At 48.8% G+C, this 25,409-nt stretch overlaps 2 protein-coding genes across 7 annotated transcripts in view; both read left to right on the top strand.

The window, feature by feature from the left end:
• MOCS1 (molybdenum cofactor synthesis 1) overlaps positions 1 to 25,409 on the top strand; it is a 918,787-nt gene that overhangs the window by 520,733 nt on the left and 372,645 nt on the right. The window lies entirely within an intron of this gene.
• KIF6 (kinesin family member 6) overlaps positions 1 to 25,409 on the top strand; it is a 357,515-nt gene that overhangs the window by 294,705 nt on the left and 37,401 nt on the right. For all 6 annotated transcript variants that reach the window (XM_084968006.1, XM_084968009.1, XM_003128378.7 and 3 more), the window contains one exon: positions 21,964 to 22,014. In XM_084968006.1, the coding sequence (XP_084824132.1) occupies positions 21,964 to 22,014 (51 nt within the window). The remainder of the gene's footprint in view (positions 1 to 21,963; positions 22,015 to 25,409) is intronic.

The raw sequence follows: 25,409 nt of genomic DNA, 5'->3' as shown, positions 1-25,409 counted from the left end.
ACCAGCCGCTCTCTACCGCACAGTACTTAAGCCTAAAACTTTCACTGGTGGCTCCTCAGCAAGCGAGCTAGTTAAAGCACAGGCCTTCCGAAGCGGCAGTGACACCCCACGCAGAGACCACCGTGCGTCCCCCACACTCTGCGCTCCCCTTCGGCAGGTAGATGTCCGAGGTTAGGCCACTTGTAAAAAGCAGGATAGGTCTCGGGCACACCCAGGCTGCATCACTAATCAGGCATCTCATGAAGTAGAGCCCAGCCCAGGCAGTTTATGTGGGAAAAACTATACCAGCAGGACCCCAGGCAGCTGCCTGTGCACATCTGAAAGGAGCCCTAGGGGCAGGGCAACCAGAGGGAGTGCCACAGGGACTCCCCAGAGCCTGGTCTCGATGCCTGGTCAGAGTGGAGGTTGCTGGAAGGGACTGGGAGGGAACAGAGATGTCTGCAGTCTGTGGTGTGTGTAGGCACAGACTTTGGGCCACTAAGAGTCAAAGACATTGAGTCCCTGCCACCTTCATAATAGCTGATTTTGATAGAGGGACCATTAGTATCCCCTTAGTATAGAAGAAGAAACTGAGGTCTAGGGGGGCTAATAATCATGCCCAGGAATCCACAGCCAGTAAGGGGGTGCGGTGGGATTGCAACCTGGTTTCTGTTGGGCTCCAAAGTCAATGCCTCTTGGTGGCAGGAAAATTCACAACCCAGCTAAGAAGGAGGTGTTAGCCCCCTGCTGTATAGGTGCCCAGGAGGCCATATCCTCTCTGAGTTCAAGGTGATGATAAAAAGAAGGAAAAGGAGTTAGTGAAGAAGACTTTCCCCATTGTTACTCCCAAAAAGATAATTAAGGAAAGAAGCAGAGAAGTTGGCAGGAGGTGGAGAAGGGCTATGTCGGTTAGTTAAGGGAGGACCACCTTTCTACAGTTTTTCTGGAGTTTAAAAAGTTATGGACTCTTTTGAGGTTATTTTTGTCTGTCTTTAATTGCACTGGTGATTCATGGGTGCATTTTGCTCTAGAGTTTTCAAACACTACTCTTGAAAATGCAAGAGCCCCTCTTTATTTCCCTTCCCTGGAACCAACCTCGTCCCCTCCCCAGAGCAGAGTAACTGCTCTAAACAATTTGATGCACGTCCTTCCATCCCCTTTTATGCATTTGTATATAGAGAGATGATAGATGGATAGATAGGAGACGTACTGTCTAAACAAGATGCATTGTTTTGTTGTATGAATAAGGCCATAATATACATGTTATCCTGCACCTTGCTCTTCTCTCTTCACAGTGTGTATGGATCTACTGCTCACTATTTTTTGATGGGGCTGCTTTTAAGTATAAGAAAACCTTGATCTGTTTAACTACTCCCTTGTAACGGACATTTCATTTTTTTCTCCAATTTTTCTCTGTCGCAATGTGTGCATTTTTTGCAAACAAATATGAGTGCTTCTTTGAGGTGGATGCCTAGAAGTAGAATTGGGGAGAATAACGGTAGATGCACAGTCTCAGTTTTCTAAGTACTCCCCAGTTGCCCTTGCAAAAGTGTTGCATTAGTTTCTATTCCCATCAGTGTGTGACAATACCTATTTCTCTGCTTCCTCACTTTTACAGCATACTATCAGTCATTTTGGGTTTTGCCAGTTGGAGCGAGGGGGAAAAAATGGCATTGCCTTATTTTCTTAATTTACATTTCACTGACAGCTGGTGGAAGTGAGTGCTTTTTCATGTCTCATATCCTTCGCCCATTGGTTGGTTGAATTTCTCTTTTTGATTTGTAGACGCACGCTGTACCCTCTGGATATTGGGTCTTTCTCTATGGGAATATGTAACAGATGTTTTCTTCCAGTCTCTCACTTGCTTTAAGATTTCTGGAAGAACCCTAGAATACTTACTTCTCTCTAATTTTTAAAAATTGCCTTGGAGAAGACTGATTTGTCTGCTCTGCTTATTTTGGAGTTGTCCACAGCCGGGGTTATCAACCCTGCCTCATCATAACATTGCCCCAAAAATGTCCAAGATAATCTCAGTCATACAGCACAGATCTCACTGAAACAGATGTGGGTAAAAACTGGACATGGTGATTGCATGTCATTGTCTTTTGACCCCTATCCACTCCATGAAAACATGCCTCCTGCATACAGACAGTTAAAACTTTTACCAGACCACAAGCCTGGTGATTTTACCGCTGAAAGGAGAAGCTTTGTAATGAGGTAAAGACTGATTTCCTTAATTTAATCTTTATTGAAGGCATCTTTATGATGCCTGAACATTGAAAAAACTTAATTGTGTTTTGCAAAGCAACTTATTAACACTTGTTTAGGTGATACTGAAATCTAGAAAACCTGCTAATAAATAATTGGAATGTTGCAGTACCTAGCGGCTCATTAGCAAATACTAGGGTCTTTGGGTACTCCCTTTTGTTGGAAGACAAAAGCAGATAATTAAGGAATGACTACAGAAGTGGATAATGTGCCAAGTAAACAAAATAGACAAGGGACATCAAAAACATAAAGTTTATTTATTGCCTGCACCTGAAATCCAAAGCAAGGCCAGTTCTGTGTTTGAAGGTTGTGAACCAACGTATTCCATGTATTCCTGCAGAAGTATCTTGTAAAAAGGAAAAGCCGTGTCATTGAGAGGAGTCATGAAGGGTTTAGCTTCACCTCACCCCGAGTGAGATAACTAGAAAAAAAAACCTTTATTAACTCCAGTTGCGGAGGTGATGTCCCTTTCAGAAAGGAGTCCAACATCCAGAAGGCCAGGGGTAGAACTGATCTGGGAAGGCCTCTGGCCTAACAGCCACTAGGGGGCGATAGTGCCTCCATAGTCTGTAACCTCCGTGAACTAGTAATGGCAGTGGTTCTCTACTGCTGAGTGCAGAGGATGAGCTGCAGAGGAAGGAGGTCGGAGTCAGGGTTGACTCAAACTGCTGCCAAAGTCAGAGAGCTGTTCAGCTGCTAGAGTAGAACCCAAGGGCGCTGATTCCAAAAGAGAGAAAGCCATTGAACAGAAGGGTCTGGTGGAGAGGAAAACAGCAGTTTTGGCAGTAGCATGCCAATAAGAAATTGGCCACCTTTAAATTAGAATTCTGGATAATAAGTAGTAAAGACTGCATTCTAAAGATTACTATCCCCAAGCCACAGCTCCAATCAGTCTCTCTCCTCCCACTCAGAAATCTCTGAAGCCTACGCATTACCAAACAAAAATGTTCATGCCCCTTTAGCCTTTCTAAACTCTTTCTCCTTGTTGATACAATTATATTAAATTCATTTACTTATATGAAGGATTAGGTTGCTTGTCTTACCAAAAAAAAAGAGAGATAAAAAATCATATTACGTGCATTTCTCTGTATAGTGCTTTTTGCTGCATCCTGAATTTCATATATATATGAATTTTCATGTGTGTGTGTGTGTGTGTATTTCCTCCAAATCAACTGGTGAGGCTATATTTTGTTTCTTTTCATAGCTGCATTACAGTCTATAGAGTGGTTGTTGCATCATGACACTTTTCTGTGATTTTCCAGTTGACAGGTATTTGCTTTATTCCATTTTTCTGCCATATAAAATGTGCTATAATAAATACCATGCACATATACTGGTGCTTTCTCTTCTATGTAAACTTTTCCTATAAAGGACCAGATAGTAAATATTAGGCTTTGTGGGCTTCAAATGGTCTCTGTTGCTTCTTCTTCTTCTTCCCCTTCTTCTTCTTCTTCTACGATTCTATAGAAATATAAAAAACATTCTTAGTTCACAGTCCAAAGTCTTACAAAAACAGACCGCAGGACAGATTGGCTTGCCAGCCCCAATTGCCAATCCTTGGAATAGAGTCCTAGGAGTAGGATTTCTTCCTGAGAGTATTATAATTTTTGCTGCTTTTGTGAATGGTATATTGTTCCACTTCTTGGGATAGAAAAAAATCTATTTAAAAAACGTTTTTCAGAGTTCCTGTCGTGGCTCAGCAGTTAACAAACCCAACTAGCATCCATGACAATGCAGGTTCGATCCCTGGCCTCACTCAGTGGGTTAAGGATCTGGTGTTGCTGTAAGCAGTAATGTAAGTCGCAGACACAGCTCAGATCTGGCGTTGCTGTGGCTGTGGTATAGGCCGGCAGCTGTAGCTCTGATTTGACCCCCAGCCTGGGAACCTCCATATGCCACGGGTGCAGCCCTAAAAAGACGAAAATATATACTTTTTTTTCTTGTACCTACTCATCTTACCAAATTCTCTTCAATTTTATTGAGCTTTTTCTTGCTAGAGCTTCTTGCATTTTCTATAAATTAAATCATATTCATCACAAAAGAAATTTTTTTCCAGTATTTGCACTTAGTATTTTATTTTCTTGTCTTATTACATTCATTAGAGGCTCTGATTCACCAATAGCTAGCAACAGTAACAGTAACAGCCTCTCCTTTCTTGTTCACAAGTTTAATAAAAATGACTTAAGATGACATTCAGAATGACAAAAGACATATGAATATGATAAGTATCGCCATACATCGCCCAAGTCCAGGCTGTCAGAGTTTCCGTGATGTGAATTTGATGAGAGGCAGATCCACAAAGCTGGGAGATACAGGACCCAAAAGGCATGCTCAGCTTCTGCTATCAGAGCTTCACCTCCAAAGTGTCATCCAAAGAGGGAAACGGAGGCAGCAAGAGAGAGAGTAGCCCAATCCAACCTGCAGAATGCAAACCAGGGTCTGGGAAATGCACTGTCTTTTAAAATGTGGTCAGTAGAAAACTAGGAGGTGTCAGGTCAGAAAAGAAACCTGCCCCCCCCCCCAGTACCAGCCAGGCCTATGAAGGAATCAAGCATTGGACTGGCTGGCATATTTAATTTCCTCTGCCTCTTTCTTTGCTGGCTTGGTGGTCAGGTAATTGGCTCTGTTTGTAAGAGACTGTATTAACTGTAGGTAGTAGTCATCATTTTTAGACCAGAAGGATGAAGAACAGGAAATAAAGGCTACTGCAGATGCTGTCAGGACCCAAACCCTAACCCCAATCACAACCCTAGCTGGTAATCGCCATGCATTCCACGTGTGTGCACGCTAACATCGCCTCGGCTGCTGGCACCTTCCAGTCTTCCTGAGAGCCTTATCTGACCATCCTAGAGAGGCACACAGTGCAGGCTAGTGCCAGGGAATTGACAGGCACCCCCCAGGAGGGACACCTCGGAGGTACGTGTTCTGCACTGGTCCCCAGAGGTCCCTGCTGGACTGAGCTGCCCTTGCCCCCTTTACCGCCTGCTTTCTCTGTCTCGCTTCCCCACTTTCTTATCAGTTTGCCCAGGGATCACTTCCTAAATAAGCTACGTGTCCTAGGGTCTGCTGCTGGAAGACAGAGAAAACCAGCAGGGGGAGAATGCGGGCCGGATCAGAGAGAAGTAAAGTGAGGAGAGAAACCGCAGGCTGGCTTGGGACCCCGTTGACAGCCTCCCGGAAGTCACTGTCAATACCAGTAGTGTCACACTGTTAGGAATTAGGACGGCTCTGTTTGGATCCAGATACGTAGCTGTTCTTTTCCTGCTGTACATGCAAGATCTTACATCGTTTACGACATACTGCAAGCTGATGCCATTCATCCAGGGTACTAACACAGTTGGTGATTTCCTAAGATCCGGATAAGTATCACCAGTCCCACTAAATGCCCCCTCACGGCCAAAATAACGACCCAGGAAGGATCACTGACTTTGTTCTGCCAACAAGTAATCCGTGAAAAACCGATTTCTGCGATTCTGTGCTACAGAAAGCCATTGCCTCGGGCATATTGTCACCAACAGACAACAGCCGAGGCCCAGAGCAAAATGTCCACCAGAAGCTGCGTGTCACGCACATTCAGTCTTCCCTGATTCCCTTGACTGCAAGGAGAAGGATTACAAATAGCCATCACCAGGAAGAAGGAGTCAGCACCAAGATCCTTCCAAGGAACCTGAACGGGCTTCCTCAGCGTCTCCCACCGCCCTGCCCCTGCTCCTTGCCACACACATACCCAGTGCCTCCAAAACAAGAGCTAGTTCAAGTTGAGGCCTTTGGGGATGAGGAACGATCCTCAGATTCCTCCACTAATTCCTTGGCCACTTCTCAGGCCTCCTGATGCTGACCAAACCTAGATCAGGTGTGTTTGTTTTGGACCCCACGAGGCTGGACCAGCGTGGCCATCACAAGGCTGTCTGCAAAACATCAGCTTTTGATATTTTTAAGAGAGAAAAAGAGCACATCTACCCAGATCTCATTTCTTCAGCAGTTTGTGCGTTCGGCCTGACATCCGTTAGGAATATAATCATCCAAGCTGTGTTTGGGAGAACACCAACCTTTTCCAGTTTGCATGGCCTCTCGCCTCTCACCCGCCTGTGGAAGCTGCCACTCCTATTCCTGGATGGGGGACAGTCTCAGAGGAAAGTTCCCCCCCCCCGCCCCCACCCCAGGAGTCTCACACAGCCCCGGCCTCTCCAGCCCACGAAAGCCAGACAACTCCACATTGCCTTTTTTATTTCCAAATGACTGTGGCTGGAGTCCCTGCTGGCTTCGGTGCTGGAAATTCATCCACTCGTCTCCAAACAAGTCCCGAGACTGTCCCTGTGAGGGTCTCCAAAGGCTGCCTCCTGAATGCGTGGAGGACGTGCCTAGGGCTCCTCCCCTGGCTCCACCGTCCCCTGTGCTGCAGGGGCTGCCATTTGCTGGGCCTGCTGCCCTCTGACGATGGCAGTGCTGGTAGCCACAGCTCCAGCCTCAGGGACCCTGCTCCCCTGGCTACTGCGCCACACTCGGCCAGGCAGACCTTTACAAGACTTTACCAAAGGCTTGCGGCTGTTGGAAATGCCGCCCTGGGAGTACCTTTCCTACAGGCTACATCTGGCAGTGGGGCTCTCAGAGGCCCTTGGCCCACGGGCTCTGGACCTTGCTCACGGAGGCCTTCACAGCCCCTGGGCCAGGTGTTCTCAGGAGCAACCTGCTTTGGACTCCAGGCCCAACTGCCCCTCAGCATAGTCACTCTCTCCAGGCCAATGTCTGGATCAGAGCCATGACAAATGGCCCACAGCGGTTTGTTTTCCCAAACAGAGCTATTCGGGCTTAAATGACACAAGCGTGTTACTGGTCCAGGTGGGCTGCACCCAGCAACCAGCCCCTTGTCACATCTTTCCTCAAGAGCAGTGTTTCCCAGTGGGGTTGCCACTGGCCTGTTGAGTCGGGCGATTCTTCATGGTGCAGGACCAAGCCCAGCTCACTAAATACCAGTGGTGTCTTTCTCGTAATTACAGTCACTAGTCAGTACTTGGATGAGCACCTCCATTCACGTACAAGATGAGGGAAGATTAAAGCCTGTGTCTCCATCCCACTGTGGTTTGTGCTGGATAGAGGAAGTGCTTGAACAAGAGCACACACCCACAACGTCTGTATTAGTCAGAGTTCTCCCCGGAAACAGAACCAACAAGACGTGTGTGTGTGTGTGTGTGTGTGTGTGTGTGTGTGTGTGTGTGTGTGTAGATGGATAGATAGATAGATACATAGATACACAGATAGATACATAGATACATAGAAACAGAGAGAGATAGAGACAGAGGAGAGATTTTGGTTTATTTTAAGGAATTTACTTGTATGCTTATGGAGGCTGGCAAGTTCAAATTCTGCAAGACCTATCTGTGGGCTGGAGGCCCAGGGAGGTGTTGATGTTGCAGCTGGAGTCTCAGGGCAGTGTGGGACTCCTTCTTCCTCGGGAAACCTCCGTCTTTTCTCTCTTAAAGTCTTCAACTGATTGGGTGAGGTTCACCCACATTCTGAAGGATAGTCTGCTCTACTCAAAGTCAGCTTATGTGACTGTTAATCATATCTAAAAGCAACATCTGCTTGTTTGGCCAAACATCTGGGCACCAAGCCCTTGCCGAGTCAACCCATAAAATTAACCGTCCCATTGTCCAAGCCCAAACACTACTTTCTGGGCATAGGACAATCTACATGAAGATTTAGGTGGAATGGATTTCCTGTCGTGGCGCAGTGGTTAACGAATCCAACTAGGAACCATGAGGTTGCGGGTTCGGTCCCTGCCCTTGCTCAGTGGGTTAACGATCCGGCGTTGCCGTGAGCTGTGGTGTAGGTTGCAGACGCGGCTCGGATCCCACGTTGCTGTGGCTCTGGCGTAGGCCAGTGGCTACAGCTCCGATTAGACCCCCTAGCTTGGGAACCTCCATATGCCGCAGAAGCGGCCCAAAGAAATAGCAAAAAAAAGACAAAAAAAAAAAAAAAAGAAGAAGATTTAGGTGGAAAATTTCTCTAGCTGTATAGACACCTAGATCTGCTAAAGAGTCTTGCCCCGAAGCACCTGTATCTGGGTTATTTCATTTGTAGAGTCTCCCCCAAGAATGGTGGCGATAACCTTACACATAGAGATTCAAATGGTCGATGAAATGATTAGATTACCTCAAACAGAGGTGCATTTGCTTCAAAGATAATATCCAGATTCTCCCTGCTCCTACCGCTGCAATGTTTCACCTTCCCCAGTTCAAAGAATGGGAGGGTCTGCTCTTCTCCTGGTACCTGTGGGGCTCTTGAAGCAGCTGACTACCAGCATCCTCTATGCTAAAGGAAAGTAGCTCCTGCTGAAATGATGATTCTCAACAATTGCTGTGCCCGAAAATGTACGCTGTGCTGTCTTCTAATTTACAGAGGACGGATGTCCATCGATCCCCCACCACGAGGGATCTGATATCCTGTGATGGGAAGTCGTAATTAAGGAGTGAGCCTTTTTATGAAAAACAAGATTGAGGTTGCAAGTAAACTCATGAAAGACCCTGCCAGTATTTTTATATTCACCGAAGCACGACACTAAAGCCAGTACACCAAAGAGCCTATCAGACTCATCTTCGGTCATCATCATAGGTTCATTTGTCTTGCACTCATCATGCCTTATACACCGGAACAAAATGTCAGGATCCCTCTCCCCCTAGCGTTTCAGCATGAAGCTTGTAAATTATTATTTCTATTTTTATGCACAATGGCCATTCCTTCTCTGGGTCTATTTTCCTGATCTCTGAGTGTTCACCACCTCTCTGATGTGATCGCTGGGAGCTGTTGAGATGCAGCACCAAAGCCAGGGCCATCAGCCTGACCTACCCATGTTCCAATCGCCGCCCCCGCTCCTCACCCCTCCTGGTGAATGAGAAAGGGTAGTTCTCCGGCTGCAAGGACCTCCTCCTGCAGCTTCCCTCACCTCTCCCAAAGCTTCACCGCACAAGCCTCCACCCTGGTTTCATCATCTGCTTTGCCTCCTGTTTAGAGCCTGAACTTCCTGCGTTGCACTTATCCCCCAAATAACCAGCTTATAGCCACTGGGACTGAAATCCGTGCGGACATGGAGCCATGTGTGCTAGAACTTGATGAAGGCAGAGCTCAGGTTCAAAGAGAGGAAACTGCATTCCTTCCTGAGGAGCAGCCTCTGCAAAGAAACTGGAGTCCATCTCTGCCTCTCTCCTCCTTCGCCTCTCCTCTCAGCTAACATTTAGCCACAACAGAAACATCAGGATGAAGAGCTCCAGTGCTGTTTCCTGGGGAAAAAAATAAAAGGATGAGGGTAGGAATCATCCCAGACTCTGAAAATAGGGCCATTACGACCAGTATTTCAAGCAAGCTTATTAAAGTCATTTACTTCCACTTCTGGAAGTAAAGGAATAGGGAAGACCCCATTGCTAATGAAAGTGAGCGAGGGTGAGTATAGCTCCCAGGGCCCGACGTTAGTACATGGGGCCCCACGTTTGTGAGACGTTGGAATTGAACCCAGTAAATGCTGGGGGGGGGATGGCTCTGCTTTGAAGTCCTGAGCTGGGACTCTTGCGAGGACTTTGTGCCCGCTGGGGGATCGAGCACTTTCTGTTCAGTCCACTGCACCCAAGATAACATGTTGATTCAGACCTTAAAGGCGGCTTTCAGGAAAGGGAGCAGGGGAGATGCAGCTGTTGTATCATAGGTGAACGGAGTCAATTGCAGTGGGTTTGCTGTCCTCCAGGCGGTATTGTTTGTAATTCAATGCACGCCCCCATAATTGCTCTTACCACCAGCATTGCTACCCCACTTTGTGCCCCCACAGGGTGCCAGGTTGGTGTATGTTTTGGCTAATTCTTGCAGTAACCTCACCACCGTGGTGTTATCACCCTATTTTAATGAGGAAGCCCAAAGGCATCGAGTGGCCCAAGGTCACAGGTAGTCATTGGTAATCCCAACCCACCAGCTCCCAAAGCCCACGTTCTTTCCACTGTTCCAGGCCCGTGATTCCAGCTGCCATTCCTCCTGCCACTGTGCGTCGCCCTCCTGTCGGTGAGCACAGTGAGCCCCCCCTGCTGTCAGTGGTCTTGGAAGGCCAACCACCCTTGTTTGGCTTCCCACTTGCACCATGACTTCCTAGTCTTCCCAGCAGCTCCTTCCATTAAGCTCAGCTCCCTTGGGATGCCCTGAATGAGCCTCCCGCGTTGCACTAGTACATCCCTGCCTGCTGCCCCCTGCCCCCTGCCCCAGTAGCTGACTGCCGAGATGGAGGGTCTAGCCTGCTGCATGAGAAAGAGGCCACGGGTATATACAACAGGTTAAAAAAAATTACTTTTGAACCTGGAAGCTGGAGCCATTTCCGTTTGATTTTATCTTTTATGTCCAAACTCATTGCCACGTTGCCCCTGATCTCCAGCCTCTTTAGATGGAGAACAAGCCCCACATCAAGAATGACTGTGCAGGGCGGTCATTTCACAGGCCGGATGGTGTCTGCCCAGCAGTGTGCCTTATCGTGGGCCTGTTTCCTCCCACTGACTTTTTTTTTAGGGAGGCGAATAAGTGTTTATTAGGAGAGAAGAGAGAGAGGATAGGTGTGGAGAAAGCACAGGCAGATTCCACTGGAGGTGATGGAGACAGGGAGAACCAGGGGGAAAAAGCAAGAGAGAAAGAGGGCTAAAAAAAAAAAAAAAGAGGAAGAGAGTGACTCGTGCTTTGGAGGTGCTTTAACTCTCTTGTATGGGGCAGTCCTCCGAGGCTTCCTCCAGCCAATCATCCTGCTTCGTCTGGCCTCAAGCCCACATTTGGCCTGACTCAGGGCCCTCCCCTGTGTGCGTGCGTGCTCATCTTTTAGCCAGGATGGAGTCTACCGCCAGGCTTTCTGGGAAGTTGACAGGATGTACCATGGTCACTGACGTTTTTTAAGCACTAGCTGATTTAACATTAATGAATAGAACCAAGCTTAACGTTGGAGTGAGAGAGTCTGCCATTCATATCAAATGCTAAAACTTGCTGCTTTCAAGTTTTAATCCATCTAAAAACTGTGTGCATTGCCAAATCGAACATCTTGGTGCTTGGGGGTTATTTGCTACCCTTTAAGTGAACCCTGCCCTCTAGGTCCTCAGTCACTGAGGGGCCCGTGCAAGCTCGCCTCCAGTGTGAGTCAGGGATGCTGGAAACAGGTAGAATGTACCTGCCCCCCCCCTCCCATCCTGGAGTAGCGGAGACTTGAATGAGCCCAGGAACCTCTGAGAGTGTCCTGTGCTACTTCTGGTGCTGCAGGGGTGGAGGTCAGAGGTCGTGCTGCACAACCCCCCACCCCTCCCCAAATAGTATCCCTGGCAACCAGAGCCGGGTCTTTAGATGGAAAGGATTATGATCTGCAGCTACCCCTCCAGGGCAGGTCTTGAAAGCTGGCTCTGCTCCTCCCTTGCTGAGATAAGAACTTCCAAGCATCTGAAGTAACATCCTTTGAATGGATGCCAACACAATCATGAACCCTCAGCTCCCTGAGATGTTTAGTATTTAACAATTCGTGCTGGTTACAGAGCAGAAAATTTTCTTTGTGCTTACCTACTTGCCACATTTGTTTGAGCTTTTAACAAATGCACTTTAATTCTCTGAATATGTTCATGGAATATTATCACCTACTGGAATGATGATATTAATAAGCTTCTTAGCCTAATTAAGTATATACAATGGCCAAATGCCTGAGCTGCAGACAGAAGGTGCTAATGTTGCATGATTATTGTGATTACTTGGGCAACTAGAATGAACGTCCCATAGGAAAAAAAAAAAAAAGGATCTCCCAAACATGGTATAATTTTGTCATTTTTTTAATAAACAAGAGGGTCCCCAAAATGTGATCACCATGTACCATCCTGGTGATAAGAAAGGAGCTCAGACTGCTGCCTGGCATTTTCACCCTGAACTGAAAAGCTCATCACTTCTGGGGCACATCCTCCTCTACATGAGAGCGCCAAGGTGACGGGTGCCCTGGAGAAAATCCCCTGGGGGAAGCAAGGCAAGTCACAACGTGTTTTTCTGAAAATTATTGATAGTTTTAAGAATGAGCTGCCTTCCCCTCCTCTCTGTGACTTCACAGTGTTACCAAATACGATATTAAATGGAAGAAGAATCTTGAATTCTGGAGACGGGACATGTCATTTTGGAAGGAGAAGGCCTTAAAACACATTTGCCCAACATTGGAGCCACTGCTGGCCTCTGGCTCTGGGCTCCATCACTGGACCTTTGTCTTTAGGGAACCCAGGGTAGAACTGTCTTCTTCTGCTCCCAGGAAGGGAGGCCTGAAGGTTTCTCAGAGGCCTCCCCCAGCCCAGGCCAAGGGAAGCCTTGGTATTGGTACTTGGTACTTGGTACTTGGTACTGCTGGGCTCCCTCCAATTCCCCTTCCTCCATCCTCACCCCTCCTCACACAGGTCCCTGAGCAGTACCAGGGCTCCGACAAGGAGGCGGAGGTGTTCAGCACCCCCCCAGTCCTATCACTGGAACTCAGTTTGTATGTTCAGTCCTCATGTGCATGGCAGTTGCCCAAGCACAATTTTGAGCCTCCTGTGATAGCATCTCATTTCTCCCTCCAGGAACCATATTGCAGTGGGTCTTCACATCTTAATGTCTTCTTCTAATTATGCAAAAATATTGATGTATGATTTTGTTTGCCTCTGGCTTGGCTCTCACCTCCTTACCCAATTCTTCGTCCACCCCACTTCCACTCCTAGGTAACCCATCATAACAGCTTCGTGAATTTCCATTTACCTCATGCGATCATGTTTAAGTGTGCATGCATGCACACACTTATATGCGTGCACATATGTGGAAGGCTCTTGCCATTGTTTGACCCGACATGGGATCATTTGTATTTTTTTTTTCCCATCATCTTCTTTGCTCCCTTTACTTTTCCTTTCCTGCTCTGTTGAATTGTTAAAATTTTGGCATTCCTTCCGTGGAGCCCTCTCCCCTGGCTTTTTTTCTGATTCTCTATTGATTTGGCTGCTGTAGTACATATTTTTATTCTTCTGGAATTAAAAAGTAACTGTAACAATGTCTGTAGTTGTTCCAGATCCGTCCTCCTCCACCCACATCCAGGCCGTAGCTTGTTTTAACTCCCCATTAGGCATCCTCGCACCTTATCTCCTAAAGTTTTCACTCTCTCTCTCTCTCATATGCACACACGCACGTGTGCACACACAGACACAATACAGGGTTTTTATGGTAACTAGTTAAATACTTTTACTTAAATACTCCGTTCTCTTTTGATGCTCATCACTCACTGTTTGTTTTACCCTCCATATTTCTCTGTGTTGGTTTTCCTTTTTGCTGATCATAATAGTTGTTTACACTTTATTACACTTATAATAAGTAGTTCTTATTATATGCCGGGCTCTCTTCCAAGCACACTTTATGTGTGTGACCTGACTCAGACGGCACCACAGATACTATTACTACCCCGTTTTGCAGATGAGGAGACTCAGGCACGTGAGCATTCATAACTTACATGAAGTTGCTCGGCAAGTGGCCCAGCTGGTCTGCAAACCAGGGAGCCTGGCTCCAGAGTCCAGGCTCTCCCACTCAGCTGCCTCTCAGTGAGTCCTTCTGGTGAGAAGAGACTGGGGGTGGCAAAACTCCGAGCCCTCTTGCGACGGAACATGACTTTATTGTGTCCTCGCCTTGGGGTGATCGTTGGGCTGCGTGTAAAGTTCAGGTTGATGGTCGCTTCCCCCCATTGTCTCCTGGACCTGGTGTTGTCCCTGAGCTGGGGGCTGTGGTCTGAGTTGTCCTTTGCGGGTCCCCTGGACAATGATAAGAGCGGCAACTCTTTCCGCCTAATGTTCCACAGTTTCACGTGGATAGTCCAGGGGTTGGTTTGTTTTTATTGATCCTACTCAGTACCCAGAGTGCACTCTCAACCCACGGGCTTATGTCCTTCTCCAATCCTGGAAAATCTCAACTCTTCCCTTTCGAATCCCACCTCTTCCCCATGGCCTCCACTCCCTGCTTCTAGGACTCTTATCAGACAAGTGCTGAAGGCTCTCAGTCTCTTCTCTGTGACTCTTAACTACTCTTTCCATTTTTATCTCTTTCGCTTTCTGTGTTGGGATGAGTTTTTCTATCCTAACTTCCAATTCAATAAAATCGCCTTTAAAATATGTCCAGTCTGGGGTTTCATCCATTATTGCTTCTATTATATTTTTATTGCCATGACTCTATTTTTCATTTCAAATTTTCTTTCCTGGAGTTCCCATTGTGGCTCAGCGAGTTAAGAACCCAACATTGTCCCCATGAGAAGGCAGGTTTGATCCCTGGCCTCGCTCATCAGGTTAAGGACCTGGCATTGCTGCAAGCGGCCGCGTAGGTAGGTCACAGATGTGGCTCAGATCTGGCGTTGCTGTGGCTGTGGCATAGGGCGGCTGCTGCAGCTCCAATTTGACCCCTAGCCTGGGGTCAAAAAAAGATATTCTTTCCTATCCACCTATTTTTATTTCATTTATACCTGTTTGCTGCATGGTCTCCTCATCCTTCCAAAGAAAACTTAGGCCTTCATTAATCTCTTTGCTTATTCTCAACATACTTGTTTTGAAGGCTGTCTTGGGAGAGCAGTCTGGCACAGGCATGATGAACAGGGCATGCCTCGAATTAAACACGCAGATCTGCCGAGACCCAGCAAAGGCCTTTTCTCGCAGACTTACTAAACTGCACGTTCAAGGATGATCGTCACAGCGCGACGTCTACTAATCGGAATGGGAGTGCGGGGCAGTCTAGTTGTTCCCGCCTCAGGAAAGGGATGTAAAATGTGGGGATCCCTGGTGTAGGCGGTATGTAGCAGTTATAAACTGAGAACGAGGTACACCTAGCAAAGTAGGTAGATGTCAAAAACACAGTAGTGAGAAATAAGTAGGAAACAGAATGAGATCTGTAACACAATATTACTTCCATAGCTTAAAAATGGCACAGAAAACTTATCATGAAAATTGTAAGAACACGTACAATAAAAGGATATGCAGCAAATCATATATTCCCGCCTATTGGAGGAAGAGGGGAACCGGAATGAGGCTGGGGGATAGAAATGCGCACACACACACACACACACACACACACACACAAACGCGCGCGCGCGCGCACGGCTTTGCTAGACTGACAAGGATGGCATGCAGTAAACTGAAGAGTAAGACTAATTCAGGCTTCTGTGCTTCTGCATCATTAAAGGCCTTTTTCTGCCTGTCCAGAAAATTACTCTCATCTGTAACAAATTCATGTCCCATCTCTTGATTTTCGCTCTTTTTTAGCATTAGATTTATTTATTTATGCATTTGGGCGTTGGAGTGGGCAGGTCCATTTTTAATGAAAAGCATTTTATTGCTTTCTCTTTCTCCCCATCCCTTTGTGCTCATCCCTCTCCGTCTGACAGACCCTCCAGGCCCCTGGTCCAGAAGCAGCGCTGAGAAGGGCAATTGGGAGCAGCTGCTCCCTGGCAGGATGGGGATGGGGATGCAGCCGGTCTGGTCAGAGAGTCAGAGGGTCGGAGCGTCAGTGAGCAGCTGGGCTTAACAAGCACAGAAGCTGAGCCTTTCTTCTATCGTGGGCTCGCAGCAGGAGTGAGCCACGGCCCGGGGTGACATCAGGCGGCACCTGGTTTTCTCAGTCCCCTTTCACTCACAGGCTGTGTGCTGGGCAGTCTCTCCTCCACCGGCAGCTCCGGGGCACTTTCAGTCTCCTTCCTTCTTCCAGACCACAGCCCTGAGGCTGAAGGCTTAAGCCCCACTTACCATCTGGCAGCTCTGCCCCACTTCCAGTCCTCAGAAGCATGCCTGGTAATCTCACAGCAGCGTCTTCTTGCTATTCTCACTTTTTTTGGTGGGAGAGGTGTTTCTTGCCTCTGTAGAGTCTCAAATTACACACACAAGTTTAGATAAAGCCTGAGGAAATACTTATTAGCAAGGAGGAGATGAATGTGCCTGATTTTAAATTTTCAAGTGATTGACACACTCGTCTATCGGAAATTCGTCTAAGGACTGCACACTTAATTTATGCTGGGCCCTTTCTTTTCACAAAGAGCCTTACAAACAGCTCAGGGAATCCAGACTTCGGTAATCACAGCCCTCCGTTTAGAGTGCAGAAAACAGGCTTCCACGTCACAGCCGAAATCAAGGCTCCAAATTCAGAACCATTAACTAGACCTTCCCTTTCAAAGAGCCCCCTCAGGTAGGAGATAATCCGTTTGTTCTCCCCACACCCCAACCCTGCTAATGAAGTCTCCTTTAATTTGATTATCCTGGGACCCAATAATGGTACCGTCAAATAGAAGAGGTTTTACCTGGGTCCAAAGCCCTTGGTCATTACCAAGGACCCTGGACTCCAGCATAAACAGTCTCCCAAACCTCTAGCCCTACTCTTCCATCCAAGCCCTCCCTTCCAGCCTCTGCCCCAAACCAGTATATGCCCGGCCTTCTCCACCCTCTTGCCCCAATAGTTCCCTTTGACTAGAATGCCTTTCCCAACCCCACCTTAACCCTTCTGCTTGTCTCAGAAGCCACTCAAGTCTCACCTTTAGTAATGGTACCTTTCCTAATGCTGCTCACCTACCCTTTCCTCCTCTCACCTTCCCTCCACCTTTGATTGACATGTAGCCACTTGCCCTGTCATCTTCCAACACGTCTGCAAGTGCCTTGATGCCTAAAGCCAGTGCCATGTGTCAAAGATGCTGGTATGTTACCTTTTGATCCACCCGAGAGTCTTGAGATATAGTAAAGCAGATACTAATCACAGGTATATTATAATTCCCTTTTTTCAACTCAACTCTACCTACATACTCGTAATTACTTTCCGGTATGACCAAGATGGCAAAGAGGTTCGCTTCATCTCAAGCCCAACTCTTTGTGACTGGTTATGGCTGCCCAAAGTGCTGGGCTGAAGAGCCAAACTTAGGCTCAGCAGGAAAGCAAACCATCTGTGATGGAGGAGCAAGGCCAGCCATGGGTTTGGCTTTTAGAAGGAAGAGCACGCGGGCCATCCCCCCTACCATGCTAACTAGGATGGAGTCTTCCTTACTTCGTAGGTTCCATAGCACTTAGAACATAATGCTGACATACGGTGGAGGAGCATTAGTAGCTCTTGCTTGATGGCTATGTAAGTGTCCTCAGTAAGACTCCACATCACGGAGGTGGCACAGGCAGCTTCGGTCCGTGAAGGGCTCTGCTCAAACCAGCTCCACAGCTTTCGCTTGGAGAATGACTTCGAACTAAAATGCATGCAAAATAAAGTGCAAAGCTTAAGGAACACTGTTTTATCCAGAAAATGGAATAGAATGGAAAGGATGACTTTTGCTTCTGCATGATAACACCTTTCATGTGAACTACCACTTGGTACAGAGAAAGTACACCCGGGCACCGCTGCCATGTACCCTGCACATGGTTGTTTTTAAGGTCTCGTGTCTCTTCTCCCCAGGGCTTGTCACAGAGCCAATGTGCCCCCGCACCACTTGCCACCAGCCCCACTCTGTCAATGGACGCATCTGAAAGCGGGGGAAGGCGTTTCTAGCAGGCACTATGGTGAATGACTGGAGACAAAGTTACTAAGTACCGCCATTCTCCTTCCAGCAGTGCTCTCCCACCCACCCCCGCCCGGCGTCACCCGGCCACCAACCATCGCCGGCCTCTGGCTGGGAGTTCTCTGCTGCCGTTTCATCTCTTTTCCATACCTCAGGACGGGGACATGTCCAGGAACCCAGGCCAAAAGCAGCCAATTTATCACCATGCTCATGACAGCAAGCCTCATGCTGCGTGAATTCTGCCATCCCCCTCAGCTCCTCCTTTCGCCAAAACCTGTGGAGCTGCAAGATCCAGCAGATTACAGAGACTGTTATCTGCACATGAAGAATGGCTCTGTTGGAAAATGCAATTAGGCATCCGCCATGAGGCTATTTTTAGCTTGTTTGGGAAGATCTCAAACACAAAAATTGCCATGTGGTGGGAGATGTTAGCCAACTGGCAAAAGCTGAGCATCACTAAACACATTTTTAACCTTCCTTTGTCAATAGGCAGCATTGTAATGACCACCTCCCATCCCCAGGGGTGGCTCATTGTTCTGGCAGTAGGTGTCTGCGTTTGTGGACCTTATAGAACTCTCAGGCCTGGTAGCAGAGCCCCCTCTTATTTATGAGGGCACTGTTTCCCAGGCTAGGGCTGTGGAGCATCCTTAACCCTGTCTTCCCAAAGCAGCTTCCTCAGGGTTTGGGACAGGGAGCCTAGCTGTTCCTATAGGAGCAGGGAACGCTGTGACCTGCTAGGCTGAGCACCTACTAGGAGCCGTGTGGCTGGGGAGGCACGTGGTGGGGGAGACTGAGCTGTCAGGGAGGCTCCTTGGCGGGCAGGCTTGTGGTCAGGGAGGCAGCCCCGTGTGAGCTCTAAAGGAGCAGGTCACTGTCCAGGCTCAGCTGGAATGAGGTACCCAGGCATGTAAGAGGCACCTATGCCAGCTACCAGAAAGCCAGCCAGGCACCAAGGCAGCATTAGATCTTCCACCAGTGGGCATGAGAAAGCCCTTGATGACCTCCCGGAAATCGGGAGGTGTACCTAAATGGTGTGCTGCAGTCGTCACAGCGCCATCTCCTTTTGCTGAAGGGGGTGTGTGCCATGCTTCTTTAAAAACCAAGCCAGCAATGCTGGAGGCAGTCTGGAGCCTCAGCCCAGCCCCAGCCCTGTGCCCCTAGCTTCTTTATTCTGCTGGCACAGTCAGGACCATCCTGTGGCTCAGAGAGGGGGAGAGAGCCCACCTCTGGCCATGGCTGGCCCGGGTTTCAGGTCACGTTCCTGTTGGCTCCATGCTCGTCCAGTACTCATCCTGGACCAGGTGTCACCTCCCCACCCCCTCCAAGCACATTCCCTAAGTTCTCACCCTCCCCAGCTTGGAGTTAAAGAGCAATGGTTGCTTCTGCCCAACGTAGGCTTCCTCTCTGTGCACAGTCCTCTCCAGGGGGGACACATGGAAGCCAAGGCAGACTCGAACTGTGACACACCTGGGGACAGTGGCCTCCGAGGGGACCTAGAAGAACTGGTGATGTTTAACCCACAGAGGACACGGCTAAGTAGAGAAGCCAGAGCATCCTCAGATGTATGAAGGGACCTCACTGCCATCAAGAGAGGATCCTTTTTCTATGTAGTTCCAGAGAACAGACAGGTCCAAATCGGAAAATGACAGGGAACAAGGTATCAACACCCATCAGTAATTCCTTATATACAGTTTAGTCAAGGGAACAGCCTGGGTACATACAAGTCAGAGGTGAGATGACCATTTCATTCTGTAGAAAGGACTCCTAAATTGGGTCGGAAATTAAACCAAATGACCTCTGCCAGCCCTCCCAAGCACAAGAATGCCCTGGAACTTTCAGGGAGTGACACAGTCTCCCGTGACTGCTTCATTGAAAATTCAGTTCAGCTATAGCCCAGGGGGGCATCAAATGTGCTTTATCTGAAGAAAGAACTACATTAAACAAGGGAGCAATGGCATTCCCAGGCTTTCTCAGATCCCCCGGTGACCCGATCGCATCTCCCACATGGGACGTGCAGTACAGACAGCGCTGACATTTTAACAAGTGTGCAGAGCCCTCAGACAGAAACAAACCCCAGGGCTGCTGTTTCACCCAGCCCCCAAACACGAGCTCATGGAGCTTCAGAGACGGAGGAAACCTGGAGATCGTGTGGTCCCAACTCCCACCTCTGTCTAACAACCCACCAGATGGCTGTCCAGCCCCTGCCTGGGCACTTTCAGGAAGGGACCTGCCAGGAGACTTAGTCCATTTTGAGACAACTTAATCCTCAGTGAGACGGTCCTTGTGGTGAGCTGTTTCTGCCTCATCTTAAGCCAAGTCTACCTCCATTTGACTGGACTTTTACTCTCAGCAGTAGGACAACTCTGTCTGTCCTCACCTCACAGACAGGGGGAGGGGGAGGGAGTGGGATGGACAGGGAGTTTGGGGTTAAAAAATGCAAAACGTTACATTTAGATGGATAGGCAGAGTTCCTATTGTGGCTCAGCGGTAAAGAACCCAGCTAGTATCCATGAGGACGTGGGTTTAATCCCTGGCCCCGGATAACTGACCAGCGGGTTAATGATCCAGCATTGCTGTGGCTGTGGGGTAGGCCTGTATCTGTAGCTCTGATTTGACCCCTAGCCTGGGAACTTCCATATGCTGCAGGTATGGCCCTAAAAAGACAAGTGAGTAGGGAGTTCCTGCCATGGCGCAGTGGTTAACGAATCCGACTAGGAACCATGAGGTTTCGGGTTCCATCCCTGGCCTTGCTTAGTGGGTTAAGGATCCGGCGTTGCCGTGAGCTGTGGTGTAGGTCGCAGACGCGGCTCGGATCCCTCATTGCTGTGCCTCTGGTGTAGGCAGGCAGCTACAGCTCCAATTAGACCCCTAGCTTGGGAACTTCCATATGCCGCGGGAGCGGCCCTAGAAAAAAGGCAAAAAGACAAAAAAAAAAAAAGACAAGTGAGTAGATAAATAAATAGACAATGAGGTCCTGCTGTACAGCACAGGGAACTACACCCAATCACTTGTGAAGGAACGTGATGGAAGAAACTGTGAGCGTGTATAGATGTATGACTGGGTCACTTTGCTCTACGGCAGAAATTCACAGAACAATATAAATCAACTATAAGTTAAAAATTAAAAAAAAAAAAGCTAAGTCTGTTCTCTCACCCATGTGACAGTGTTCAGATTTTTTTTTTTTTTTTTTTTGTATTTTTACTATTTCTTTGGGCCACTCCCGCAGCATATGGAGGTTCCCAGGCTAGGGGTCGAATCGGAGCTGTAGCCACTGGCCTACGCCAGAGCCACAGCAACGTGGGATCCGAGCCGCGTCTGCAACCTACACCACAGCTCACGGCAACGCCTGATCGTTAACCCACTGAGCAAGGACAGGGACCGAACCCGCAACCTCATGGTTCCTAGTCGGATTCGTTAACCACTGAGCCACAACGGGAACTCCCCAAGTCTTCAGATTTTTAAAGACAGCCACTGTCTCCACATCTGCAAGTGTTTCTTCCCCCGTCTGGCCGTCTCCAGTCACTATTTCCCACATGCCATGGTTTCAGCCCCCTCGCCTTCCCAGTTCCACATGTTTTTTATTTGACTCATGCTCTTTATGAAAAGTAGCTCCCAGAACAAGTAGCGCCCGTGGTCTGGCCACTGCAAAGTACAGCGGTGTGCTCACCTCCCTCGATCTACCCACCATACCTTTGTTAATGCACCGCGGAATAGCATGTGTTTCAAAGGATCGGCTGTTGTGTTCACGTTAAGGTTATCGTCAACCAAAACCACCATCATTTTTATTTGACAGTGTTTCTTATAGCTTAAAAGAAAGAAGTGGATTTAGAAGCAGCCCTCTCAATTATTAAAAGATCGAATCCTGCCTCTCCCTTCTTTAATCATGGACAGACAGAACTATGTAAGAGACTGTAGGCTTAGCAAAGGAATGAGTGACAGACTAAGATAATGGAATGCAGAGACCCTGAACCCAAAGGTGAACCATGAACTCGCGGCAGCCGGGGCCTAGCCTCAGGTCGTCCTCACATCTGCAGCTTGGAAAGCCTCTTCCCAGAAGCTGGGCTGGCCTTCATCTTTCCTACTCTGCCTAAATTTTTCAGCTTGCCACCTGCTTCTCCAGCCTACTGGAGACTCACGACTGGTTTCCTCTGTGTCTTTGACAGGTCGCCTGAAGGAAGAGATCACCCAGCGGCACGTGCAGCAAGTAGCTCTAGGTGGGTGCAGGGGGGCCTGCAGGGGCCCAGCGAGGGCGATGCAGGCAGGTCCACAGCCAGCTGAGCCATGAGCCATCCAGAATCCTCGGGCAGCTTGAGGGAGGGAAGGTTCCCAGGTCTCCTTGGCTCCCCTCCCCCGGGACTGATCTCCCCAACCTGTGTGCTGGCTTCCGGCTCTCAGCACCTGGCACCCTGCCCTCCCAGCTGCTGCCTCATCCTCCAGAGCTCTTCCCTCTTGGCACCAGGACTGAGGGGTCAGGCAAAAGTGCTAGGCCCGCCCTCCCCTTGCCAGAGGCCTGTGGGGCCTGGGAGCTGAGATCCTGCGGAGTTCCTGCTCCAGCAGGCAGCTGGGGCTCCCCACGGCCCTAACTCATAGGGCCACGGTTGGGAAGGGCGCCATGACCTCTGTTGGGACACTGTACCACGGTGTAGGTCCCTGGATGGGGAGTCACCCCTAAGGGCTGCCGCCAGCCCTGGATCTATCAACTGCTGTCGGGGAGTTCCCATTGTGGCTCAGCGGGTTGAGGACCCAGCGTTGTCTCTGTGAGCATGAGGGTTTGATCCCTGGCCTCACTCAGTGGATTAAGGATCTGGCATTGCCACAAGCTGCGGCCTAGGTCACAGATGTGGCTCAGATCTGTCATTACTGTGACTGTGGCATAGGCCAGCAGCTGTAGTTCTAATTCGACCCCTAGCCTGGGAACCTCCATATGCCGCAGGTACAGCCCTAAAAAGCATTTTAAAAAAAGATTTAAAAAAATGAGGGCTACCATCTTGCCTCCTCTCCAGTCTTCATGATGCTGTTGAACAAAGACAATGATGTGGAAAATACCCCTCAAATCATCCCGAGGGCAGCTCTGCTCTGGGCCGGGAGAGCCATTTCCACCGCTTTTGGGGCAAGAGGCTCCATATTCTCTGACCCCCAGTCCCAGCCCTGCTCTGTGTGTCTTCAACCATAGGCTCCTCCTCAACTCCCTCTGCTCACCCCTCGGGGGGCCTTCTTCTGAAGTACAGAGGGTGTCGGACGCAGCAGGCCCCAGCTTCACCGGAAGTAGTGGGCAAACTTCAAACAGAGTGCACCTTGGCTGAAGGCTAATTAGGAGAATGTGCATTTCCTGTTTATTCTAAAAGCTACTATCCCAACTAGAAATGTGCCACCATCTCCCAGCTGCCCCTTTGAGATCAAACACCACGTTGCTGCCCAGCCTCCTGGGAGCTTGTCTGACGGGGATGTGGCCCCGCCAGTGTCCATGTGTCCCAGGTGACCCCCTCTCAGAGAGGACATCTTCTCTTTAAAAGAAAGCTCTCAGTGCAGCACCTGTTTACAGAGTTGTTTCCTGCCTTAACCCCCACCCTCAGACTAGCACTGGGGCCGAAGGGCAGGACCCACGGCTCCTGTAAGACCGAGAACAGCTCCCCAGTGTATTTGGCTCCCTGATGCCCCATTGTTTGGGCCTCCGTGGAGGGACGAGGCAGTGGCTAGGTCTGCTCTGGCCCTTCCACGTCTGTGGAAGGTTCTGTGGTTCCTTCCCCTCTTCTGTCCTGCTTCTTTGTCTGCTTCTTTGTCTGCTTCTCTCTGCTTTCCCTCACCCTCCAGCCAGGTGTTCGCTTTGCTGTTATCTCTTTCTTTTGCCTCCATGTTCCTAAGTTTCCACGGACATGTAGGTGGGGTTGGTTGGGTTTGGGGTTTTGGAGGGAGGGAAGGGCAGGAGTAAGAAGCAGGTCTGAGCAGGAGAGGTTTTCTCATGTATTTTGCATAAGACTATGTCTCAGTTTGTGCGAGTAGACATACGCCCAAGAAAATCTGCAGAAAGGTAATCTCGTAAAGCAAAGATTTAACGGTGAGGTGAGAGGCGCCGTGTGGAAGAGGTTGTAGATTGATGAGGGAGACCAGATCCAGGGACACGCTGGAGCTGGCTGGGCCACATCAGGGGAGCGAGCGTCTCCATTTCAGGAATTTGGGGGGCCAAAGCTAAACACAGCTATTGCTCAAAATTAAGTTAGATAAGCTGGCAATTCATGATATTTTAAAAGGTTGCCATTATATTTTAAAAGGTAACAAATACTCAGAGTTTATCACCTCCTAAGAATGTGCTACATTTAACTGTTATTGTGGCTCATGAGATTGTTTATAACTACTGTGTCTGGATCATGGAAACACTGTCTAATGCCGTTCTCCTGTGCCTCGCTCCCCAATTCCATGCTCAGTGATCACTCTGGTAGCTTGAAATCAGCCACAGCGGGAGTATTTACACCAAGGAAATTGGCAAACGTTATAACTGGGGCTTCATTTCCCAAAGAGCTGGTCATCCAGCGTTTCCCATCACGCCAAGGGCACACAGACAAGCACCCCGGGGAAAGGCCAGTTCCGTGCCTGTGTGTCTGTGAAGACTTCCACCCCCCTTCCCAGCTGAAAATCCATGTTATGGCTCTCTCTTCATTCACTGCCTACCCAAGGAACCCTGGTCCTTTTGTAAGTCAGTGAGCAGAGAAACCAGTGGAGCCCGAGTGGGGCAGGAGAAGCATCCATCCCAGTGGCTCCCCTCCGCTCGACAGCTGGAGCTGGGCGGGGGTGTGAAGAAAACAGTTAACGCTGGTTTAAGAATATCAGGGTAGAGTCTACACACTATTTCAGGAAACAGTCAGACAGTATGGTTTTTCGATTAAGCATCCTTTGGAGATGATACTAGATTCGGGGCTCGCTGAGTTGAGAGTGCTTTGCTGACCTCGGCTGTGTGTGTTTTCCCAGTCTAAGTGTACTAACTCCCCTGCGAGGTGAAGTGGTGTCAGCAACACCACTGAGATGAGTCAGCAAATGTGTCTGGAGTCCTTCACCGTGTGCCATGATTCTAAGCTCTTTTCATGTATTTCCGTCTTTAATGCTCCTAAAATCCCTAATGCTCCTAAATATGGGAAAGACGCATATTATCCTCACTTTACTTAAGGCCGCAAGGGGTTAACGTGAACCTGCCTGAGTTTGCTCAGCTAAGGATGCAAATGCAGATGCAGCTCCAGAGCCCAGGGGGTAACCACCGCCCTGCACTGCCCTCGGCCCTGGGCTGAGTGTCGTGGAGTCCTCGGAGGAACAGGGAGTCAATGTCTGACCTCAGAGGGGACATAGCCAGCACAAGGGGACATACACATTAAAAAGATAACTCTTGGGCATTCCCTGTGGCTCAGTGGATTAAGGATCCAGCATTGCTGCTCCCATGGCTCAGGTTCAGTCCTTGCCCAGGGAACTTCCACATGCCATGGGCACAGCCAAAAATAAATTAAAAATAAATAAATAGGGAGTTCCCATCGACTAAGAACCATGAGTTGGTTCTTGCGGGTTCGATCCCTGGCCTTGCTCAGTGGGTTAAGGATCCGGTGTTGCCGTGAGCTGTGGTGTAGGT

This window comes from Sus scrofa, chromosome 7 (genome assembly GCF_054392235.1).
Source record: "Sus scrofa isolate SSC_HxYL_T2T_F1_AM1 chromosome 7, Sscrofa_HxYL_maternal_Yorkshire_Landrace_v2.0, whole genome shotgun sequence".
NCBI classification, from domain to species: domain Eukaryota; kingdom Metazoa; phylum Chordata; class Mammalia; order Artiodactyla; family Suidae; genus Sus; species Sus scrofa.
This window is presented reverse-complemented; position numbering and strand designations above follow the sequence as displayed.